Raw genomic sequence first — 9,523 nt, forward strand, 5'->3', positions numbered from 1 at the left:
TGGAACAGCTCTCCTTCTCTGACAACCTCATCTCCTAGCGTAGGGGTTGACAAATCACTGCCCACAAAGCCCCGCTCACCATGTGGTTTTGTAAATAAAGCTTTATTGGCACACGGCTCACTCTTTCCTCTACAGATTGTAACATCAGAGGTGAGTCGTCTCAACAGAGACCACGTGGCCCACAAAGCCTCAAATACTGACTCTCTGGCCCTTTGCAGAAAGTCTGTCGACCACCTGTTTTAGCAGAACACGTCTTCCTGGGTTCACCAGGCTCAGGCCAAATGATTTACCTCGGCTCACTGACAGACATTAGCACTTCCCAAACATTTCCTTCTGAAGAACCTGAAGGAAAGTGCACAAAGTAGTGAAGCCAGCAGAGCATCATGGAGAGAGGTGTGGGCAACCTGTTAGCTGGCTCCCCCAGGGCTGAGTGGGGCTGGATGGCACTGGGAAGGGCCTGGAACTAGGCTTGCCCCAAGGGGGTGAGGGTAGCCTTACTGGGTGGCAGCCCACTGGGCCTTATCTGGGGCACAGCGGCAAGAAGTCATAGCCCAGCAAGATCTGGCTCCAGACAATGAAGCCCCACGTTCTGAACTCGGACCCACTCAGCTACAGCAGTTGAAAGCCTCAAGCATTGGAGTGTATCTGTCTTGTCATGGCCCTACCAGAGTGTGAAACCTGGGCCAGCCAGGTTCCTGCTATCCCGGGAAGCTTCTGACTGCTAGGCCCAGTAAGAGACTCTGGCCGCAGGATGCTTGTCTGTGGGTGTAGTCCCCCAGCGTCCGCTCCCCCCAGTTCCAGCTGACCCGGGCTCTTTGGTAGGCAGCTCTGGGTGCAAGCATCTTGTTGATGCATCTAGTATCTTATTGCCATCTGGTTCTCATCCTCTTAGCTCCAGGAGTCTGACTTTCCTGCTCCCCCAAAACTGACCGAACCAAGCTCATGGGATATGCCCAGGGAAGAGGTTCAGAGAGCTTAAGTAACTCTATCAAAGGGGCAGAGCCTAGATTTAAATTCAGACAGACTCCAGAGACTGCCCCAGTAGAGTCCCACTTTGTTGGTTTTACAGTGAGCTCTGGAAGGGCCAGGCTCCTAGGTCTACATGGGGAGCCCACCTGCAATTGGAAGGTGGCTTGTTGAGCGAGGGAAAGTCAAGGGCTTTAAATGGTGAATAGCTACAAACTGAAGCCTGAACCTGTTTCCCCACAAGAGATAGACACTACTAGCTGTGTGACCTTGGGCCAAGTTACTTAACCTCTCTGGTTCATTTTCTTCATTTGCACAATAGAGGGAATTCCTTATTGTTGTAGGTTTAATGTGAAAAAAAAATGAGTTACTATATGTAAAGTGCTCAGCACAATGCCTGGTGTACAGTCAGTGCTGATCCATGTCACTGCTGCGATGACTATTACTTCCATCTGTCAGGTTGCTCTCCTGGCTGGCGCTGGGCAAGCAGTCCAAGGCTTTGCCTCTCAGACTTGTATCTCCACATTTCCTTCCCACTGCAGCCACTTCGTCCAATGCTGTTCTTGCTTGGAAGCAGTGAGCAGTTCAGCAGAGGACGCAGCAGCTGGGGTGTCCCAGACTTGGTTCCATTTCTGCTGTACTACTGTGGCCTCATTGGAACTTAGGCCAGTTCCTTCCCCTGTCTGAGCTCAGATTCCACCCGTGTAAAATGAGGCCTACCCAGCTCAAGGACTCTCGGGTGTAAACAAGCCACTGTACCCTATAGGTAAACTGTCAGCTTTATGCGCTGACCCTCTGATAGTCTAGAAATGTTCACACCATTGATTAGGCTAGGAGCTTTTTGTCTCATAATGTTACTATTTCACATCTCATGATCTTAAGTTATTTTAGATGCTTTGCTTTTGTTCTTCTTGGTAGGAGGATGACTTTTAACCTCATCTGACAGATGAGGAAACTGAGGCCCAGATCCCACATGACTGTCTGAGCCTGGACAAGAGCCCTCATTTTTTCTGGTCTCTAAAGGTCCCCATTCTTCTGGGTTGGAGTTGGAGGGGTGGGGCAGTTGGGACTTTTTAAAATGAAGCTTCCTTCCATTCTGCCAGGGCCTGTCTTCTAAAGTGAAAGAAAGTGAAGTCGCTCAGTCTTGTCCGACTCTTTTCGGCCCCATGGACTGTAGCCCCTGTCCATAGAATTCTCCAGGCAAGCATACTGGAGTGGGTTGCCATTTTCTACTCCAAGGGATCTTCCTGCCCAGGGATTGAACCCGGGTCTCCTGCATTGTGGGCAAATTCTTTACCATCTAAGCCACCAGGGCTTGGGCAAGGGCTGGACAAGACATGGAGGCCCAAGTGGTGCAGTGCCCAGAGGCTGGAGGCTGGCCTTGGGCTCTCCAGCCCTGATGGCTAAAGCTCCAGGCCCAGCCTGCTGAGCCTGCTGGCCTGGTGAGGATCCCTGGAGCCACCAGGCCCTGTGGGGCCAGCCACCCACGTGGCCAGAGAGGAAGGTCCAGGCTGCCTTCTCCAGGGCAGTGATAACCCACGGGCCCTATTCCAGGCCGGGATTGTGGAGGATTCTCTGTGCTTCAGAGGATTCCTGCGTTTTGCAGACACCTCATTATCCCCGTCCTGGCCGGCAGCGTCCCAGCGCCTCTGTAATCACTCCGGCCCACGCCCAGCAGCCGTCCCAGGGCCAGGAAATCACTCCCCTCCCCTCCCCCGCCTTCCGCCGCCGGCCCAATGCGGCTCCTGCAGCCACTCGCCGGTGGACCTCCTGCCTGCCTAACGGTTCTCTCTCCTCCTCTGATTCTCCCCTTTCCTGCTGCCGCTTGCTCTCGGGGGGACTCGGAAGTGTGGCTCTCCGGCTGGGCTGAGTCTCCCAAGAAGGACGTGACAGGTACCGCCTGGTGTACATGTGAGCGCATGCATGTGAACATGTGTGTCCCCGCGTGTGGGCGTGGGAGCCGGTGCCCGCCGGCCACGTTCTGCCTGCTTCCCTGTGATGTGTAGCAGCTCTTTGTCAGCATGCTGGCGTCTCCTCAGCCCGCTCTTGTCCTTTCCGCTGGCCTTCCCCTCTGCCTTCCCGTCGACCCATTTTTTAGGTCCCAGATCCACTTGGAGCCCTTTGAGGGGCAATGACCACACAGCACAGTGTGGAAGCAGATGCTCCCTGGACCTGGAATGTGTGGGTTTACATCCCGGCTCTGCCGCGTCCGGGTCTCGGGTTACGTAACCTCTCCAGCCGCCCTAAGTGGATTCAGCAGCATCTCCCCAGAGCTGGCACACAGAAAGTATCCAGGCGGACCTGAGACTGCCATCCCCATCCACCCGTGTGAGGTGGGCCAGCTGAAGGTGATGAGCCTCCCGCCAGGCTGTTAACCCCAGGCAGAGAGCTGGAGTCCCCACACCCCAGCTGAGACAGTGGCCGGTGAGGGGGGTGGTGAGTCCTGTAACTGTGATGAAGTCACAGCCCCTGTGCTTCAGGGATCCAGAGTTTGGACCTGCCTCTGGTCTTGGGGACCTTCCAAACCTGGGGCTGCCTGGCCACCGATGGCCCTCAGGGACTTGGGCTTGTGCCTTGTATCCAGGTGAGGCCAGGCCCAGGGTCAGAGGCTTGCTTTTTGCCTTTGTCTTACTGGACGCCCTAGAGAGCAGTGTTCTCAGCTGTGAGATAGGGGTGGTGTCAGGTGGGGATGGGGATTTCCAGAAAGGTCTTCTAGAAGCCTCCCCATTTCTGAGTGCCACCTGGCCCTCCTTCCAAGCCCAAACCTGAGAGCACAGGTGAGGCTCGGGTTTGGGGCCCAAAACAGAAAGGTCAGAGGTCAGAGGGAAGGGGTTGGGTCAGCCCCATCCTCACTCAGCTGTAGGCTGGGAAGAGGAAGTGAACATCCTGGTGGGGGTGGGGGACGGAGGAGGCAGCAGGTAGAGGACCCCTTGCCTGTCCCAGGCCCCTTACAGCCATTCTTCTGGTGTTGCCTGTGACAAGGGCCTCGGCCTGAGCTAATCACTGGGCTCCCGGCCCTTTTTCCCCTCTCCTGAGCCAGTGAGCCAGAGCCCACTTGGCCCACAACAATACATTTTATTCACCAAACGTATAGCCTGGCTGCCCAAGGGCCTATGGAGAGGCCAGCAGGCGGAGGCCGGCCTGGGAGGAATCCGTTGTGAGGGACTGAAGGGACCTTGGTGGGATGCCCGGGGTTTGGGGGGTCATGGATAGCGTGGGGAGCGGGGGGTGGGGCCACTGTAGGACTTGGCTTCTCAGGATGAGCCCAGCTGTTTGGAGAGAGAGGATGAGGGGAGGTCACATGGGCCAGGAGAAACCAGCCAGACTGGGGGTCCAGGGCTGGAGTCTTGGGCTAGTCGCCAGGTCTCTCTGGGCTGGCCTTGGTTTCCCCATCTGGAATGTTGGCAAGCTCAATGAGACAGGAAATTCAGAGGTAAGGGGCTGATGCTGGGGACCCTTGTAGATAAGAGGCCTTGTGCTGCTTAGGCGGGCACCCACCCATGAGTGGGCCCAGCTGGCAAATGCCCACTGCCTGCCAGGAGATGAGGTCTGAGAAAGGACAGAGCCGTGGCCACTTCTCCTGGCGCCCATGGCCCTTGCCCTAACCTACCTGCTGGTTTCAAGGCTTCAGAGGAACCTAAGCCCTTCCCTTCCTCCCCAAATCTCCCACTTCCTGTTTGCTTTATAAACACCGTCTACAGTTTACATAGGGTATTAACCCTGTCACTTCATACCATGCTCAGAACAACCCCACAGAGTAGGTACTGTTGTTCCTGTTTATGGTTGAGGAAGGTAAAGCTCAGAGAGGTTAAGTGTCCTCTGCAGGGTCACAGAGCTGTTAATAATAAGGACAAATCAGGACCAGACCTCAGACCCTCAGACTCCAGGTGGATGCTTCTGCATCAGGCTCTCAGACCATTACTGTGTCCAGTGCCGTGTCCCATGGCCCCAATCCTGGGGTGTCTGTCTGCCCTCATCAGGGCGACTCTTGTCTAAACCACATGGTCTAGTTGGGGAGCAGTGCCCCACAAGAAAATCCAGTGCAAGCACTATGGCTGAGTGACTGGGGGGCTGCTGGAGGGGCAGGTAGAATTGGAGGTGGTAAAGGGGAAGGCATTCCAGGCAAGGGGCATAGTTGGAGCAGAGGCTTGGGTATAAGAACCTGCCTAGAACAGTGTGCTGTGTTGAATGTTGCCTGGGTCAGAGGAGTTGTGTGTCAGGGAACTTGGGGAACTCAGGTTGTCAAGAAAGACTGAGCTTGAATGCAGCGTTTCGTCTTTCATCAGCAGGGACCCACTGAAGGTGTGGGAGCAGTGGACTTGATTTGGCAAAAGCCTCGTGTAGAAGCCTTAAAGTCGGCAGCCAGATCAGGCAGGAGCCAGGGGTCCCTCCAGGTGGTAGCAGGAGGAATGCAGGTGTGAGGCAGGCGTGGGGCAAGGCTCTGGGGAACTGCCAGAGCCTCAGCAGATCCAGCCAGGGGCTCTGAGAAAGGCACGAAAATGAGATGGAGGAGGAGACGCTGGCGAAAAGTCCCCTTCCAATCCGGGAGGGGCTCTTCTCTCTAAAAGGAGTACTCCCCTTCTCCATGCCTCCGCCAAACTCTTCCTATCTGAAGACAGGAGGCTCCCTCCACTGCATCTCCCCCTCCCTCGGGCTGACTCCCTCAGCCCCCGATTTTCCAGGCCTGGGCTGGGAGGCGATCCAGAGCGGCCTCTGTAGGATGACATCACCCAGAGGCCCGCCTGCCGAGTGGTTTCTCATCCGGATACCTGCTCCCAGCTCACGCCCGCCCGGGCAGCCCAAAGAGGCAACACCCTAAGAGGCAGATGCCAGAGAGAGTGAGCAGGGGGCTTGCGTCTGCTGTGGGGGTGGGGGGGGCAGCCAGGAAGACAGAGTGTCTGTCTGTGTGTCCATATGTCTGGCCCCTAACCTGCGGGCCACTGCCTGTCTTCTGTGCTCTGAAATGCCTAGAGAACATTTTCTTAACTTTTCTACCTGTGTCCCAGAGTGTCAAGTCTTCAGAAAGCTCAGGCCAGTTTTCCAGGGGGTGGGGTGGAGGTGGGAGCAGCATGTGGATTTTCCCTCTCTTTGAAAGCTTGCCTCAGATTTCCTTGGCTTGGATTAAAGTGAGTCTCTCCATTCCCCGGGACCCTGCTTACCCTCTCAAACAGCTTTTGGCCTCAACCCCATCACTCCTCACTTCTCCCTCCTCTGTTTCCCCATCTCCCCTTTTCTGCCTTCCAGAATTTGTAGTTTCCCCAAATTTTGGAGGTGAGGCCCTGCTTGGTATATCTGTATTGGCTCAAAGCAAGCTGTTAAATCACCTTGTTCATCCATCTGCCCATTCATTCATTCATTTCACCCAACAGTTACAGAGTCCCTACCCTCAGTGGGCACTGTGGGTCTGGTCAGTAGGTACCGCAGTCGAGAAGAAACCCACACTCCAGTCTTCATTGTTGTTGTTCGCCAAGTCGTGTCTGACTCTTTGCGACCCCATGAACTGCAGCACACTAAGCTTCCCTGTCCTTCACTCTCTCCCATGAGTTTACTCAAATTCAGTAAGCACTGACTATTTGCCCAAGCGTGTTCGGGTCAGAAGAGGCAGGGGCCCTCCTCAGAAGCAGTGGCACATGGAGGGCAGAAGTCAGGACATGAGCAGTGGTGTCAGGTAGGCCCAGGGGTTCAATCCCAGCTGTGTGACCTTGAGAAAATTGCCTCATGAGCCTTAGTCTGCATGTGTGTGAAATGGGACACTAACACGCGCCTACTCTTGGGTCCTTCTGAGGCTCCTCTGAGACAGCGATGTGATATGTGATGGTGGGCATCCTGAGTGGGCACTGAGGAATGCTTGCTGTTGATGGTCGGCATCATCTGGGCTCCTGGGGCTTTGGAGCTCTCCAACCAGCTGGAGAACTCCCATCTTCTCTTTGTACCTTGAGTTTTCCTCTCCCACACACTGGCAAGGGAGCCTCTGTGTCCCATAGGCTAGGGACTGGCCCTTTTTGTGCGGGGTACCTTGCCAGCACCCCCCCTCCCCTCCGGGGACACAGTGGAAAGTGGTCTCTGCCAGCCCCGTGCCCAGCACTGCCTCTGTCCGGCTGGCAGGGGCAGGCACGGAGGCTGGCCCCATCTGAGTGCAGAGCCAGGCCGGCCCTGCTGCCCAGCTGTTGGTTGCATTTCGGCCTGAAACCCAATCCTGGCTTTGGAGGGGCCTGGGGCAGTGCGTGTGCATAGCCATGTGGCAGGCCTCAGCTGGGACAGGGTCCCTCCTGCTTCTCCAAAGGGCTGAGCAGGGACTGCAGGGTCCTCACCTCAGGGGAGAAAATTGACAGGGGAGGTGGATTTCTTTCCCCAACATCGCCCCCTGCCCTCGATTGGATGGAGCCCCTTGGAGGGAAAGACCCAAAGATCTAAGCAGTGTTTCTCACCCTGGCTCTGTGTGAGAACCACAGGTTGTAGGGCAGGGGTCTTAAAAAAAAAATAACTGAGACCAATTAAATCAGCCTCTCTGGGGACGGGGCTCGGGCATCCATGTTCTTTAGATGCTCCCCAGATCTTTTGGGATCAAGTTGAGGTTCGTTGTGAGGGGAATGGGATGTCTGGAAACAAATCAGGCAGTTCTGTAACAGAAAGACAGACTTGAACTTAAAACACAAGAGTGAATATGGTTCTCTCCATGAAGGCTATGTGGGCTGGCTCAAGCCTCTGCTCTGGGTCTCTGAGGTGTCCTTTGTGAAGTGGGAAGGTAATAAGATTGTTGTGAGGATAAAAATGCGACAGGGTACGTGCCTGGCATAGAACATTTGCCAAGTTAGACTCAGGCATGTGGGGAATGTCACTGCAGGCTGAAGCACCAAGGGGGCCGTGTGGAGCCCAGGGACCCTCTCAGCCATTTCTATAGTCAGGCTGGTGGTGTGAAGCCCCCAGCTTTTCAGGAGATTGGTAGATGTGTGGGGCAGTAGACACGTAGTTTAAGACGTATACTAGGAGTTCCCTTTTCGGGGGAGATCAGAGGGGAGGGGTCTGGGAAAGCTTCCTGTAGAAGGTGACCAGTGGGTCTCTGGTTCGTGGATCCTTTCAGCTCCTAGCTGGTCACGTGTCATCTCAGGTGCTCCCCCTCCACCCTAGTGATGACGACCACGAGATGCAGAGAGGTTTTCGCTGGATATTCAGTGCCATACAGCCAGTGAGCTGGGATGCATAGGGTCTGTCCACCTTCCATCCCGGTGTTTGCTTAATGCCTGTTGCACTGGTCCAGTGGCTCCCAGTCCACTGAGCCGCTGCTCGCTCCAGGGCACCTCCGGCCTGCTGCCCTCCTCCCCCTGAGCCCCACCTCCTGACCCCTCGAGATCCTGAAACTGCCAGGAGAGGGCGGCGGGAGGCTTCCGGGAGCCTGACCACAAGCCCCAGCAGAGCTTAAAAGCAGAGGGACGCTGAGTCGGTCTCCATGTGGCCGGAGGGCGGCAGCCAGGCCAGACGATGCCCTGACGGGAAGCGGGGCTGGAGGCGAAAGCCTGAAGCCGGACCTTGGGCACCAGGCCCATGGGCTCAGTGACCGCGCCTTGGTGAGCCCGAGGGGCAAGAGTGGAGCCGAGCTTGAGGAAAAGTTGGCGGGGGGCGGGCTGGGCTCTCCGGCGGCGGCGCTGGCGCTGGGACTTTCTTCTTGGGTTTCAAGTAAACAGTCTCGGCCCTCCTCCCCCTCCCCTGCCTCCACCCCCGGCTCCTCATTCGATGGGTCTCATGTGTTTCTATTTAAGGGCTGCGAGTAAACCCCAGTGATTGGCGGCCTCAAACCCTCTTGACTTCTCGCCTGGGCCCGGCCGTGGAGTCGTCCTCTCCCGCTCTCTCCCTCTCCCTCCCGAGGGGAGGACTGCTGACTCTCTTTCTCTGGGTTTACAGGGGTTGGGGAGAGGCCCCGAGCCCTCCTCCTCGCCTGGCCTTTCCTCTCTCCTCGACTCCAGAATCAGCCCCCATGGGCCGCCCGCCCGCCTGCCCGCGGCCCTCCCCTCGCACCCCTGTGGCCGAGGGGTCTGGAGAGACCACTTCCACCCCGGGCCTCTCCTCCGACTCCCTCTGCCTTGTGCTGGGCCGTGATTAGTTCATCGCAGCCACGGGCTTTTTCCTTCTGAGTCCCCTCCGCCTCTGTCTCATCTCTGCCTGTCTTTCCCCGCTCCCCGCCCCCTCCGCTGCCCCCTGGCTCCCCATGTCCCCCGGTCCCCGCGGTGCAGCGGGCCGGTGTGGGGCCCTGCTATATGGCCTGTCCTTGGGGCCCGGCGAGCTGCGAGCCCTGGCTGCGGGCAGCCTCTCTGAGCGGCGCTGGCGACCGAGCAGCCTCCCCCGAGGCCGATGGACAGGGGGCGCCCCGGCCGCGGGGCCATGGCCGGCCGCTGGCTCACCGCGTGCTTTCTGCCCTCGCCAGGTGCCGACACCAACGCCGAACCCATGATCCTGGAACAGTACGTGGTGGTGTCCAACTATAAGAAGCAGGAGAACTCGGAGCTGAGCCTCCAGGCTGGGGAGGTGGTGGATGTCATCGAGAAGAATGAGAGCGGTAAGT

At 57.0% G+C, this 9,523-nt stretch overlaps 1 protein-coding gene across 5 annotated transcripts in view; it reads left to right on the top strand.

Annotated features, from left to right (window-relative positions):
* Positions 1-9,523, top strand: part of SH3PXD2A (SH3 and PX domains 2A) — a 243,415-nt gene that overhangs the window by 177,191 nt on the left and 56,701 nt on the right. For 2 of the 5 annotated variants that reach the window (XM_043475517.1, XM_043475519.1), the window contains exons 7-8: positions 2,815-2,859; positions 9,386-9,517. In XM_043475517.1, coding sequence (XP_043331452.1) covers positions 2,815-2,859; positions 9,386-9,517 — 177 coding nt within the window. Of the gene's footprint in view, positions 1-2,814; positions 2,860-8,379; positions 8,532-9,385; positions 9,518-9,523 lie in introns of those variants that run through there. The other 3 variants (XM_043475518.1, XM_043475521.1, XM_043475520.1) reach the window with 2 other exon arrangements.

The sequence above is a fragment of the Cervus canadensis genome, chromosome 8 (assembly GCF_019320065.1).
Source record: "Cervus canadensis isolate Bull #8, Minnesota chromosome 8, ASM1932006v1, whole genome shotgun sequence".
NCBI lineage: Eukaryota > Metazoa > Chordata > Mammalia > Artiodactyla > Cervidae > Cervus > Cervus canadensis.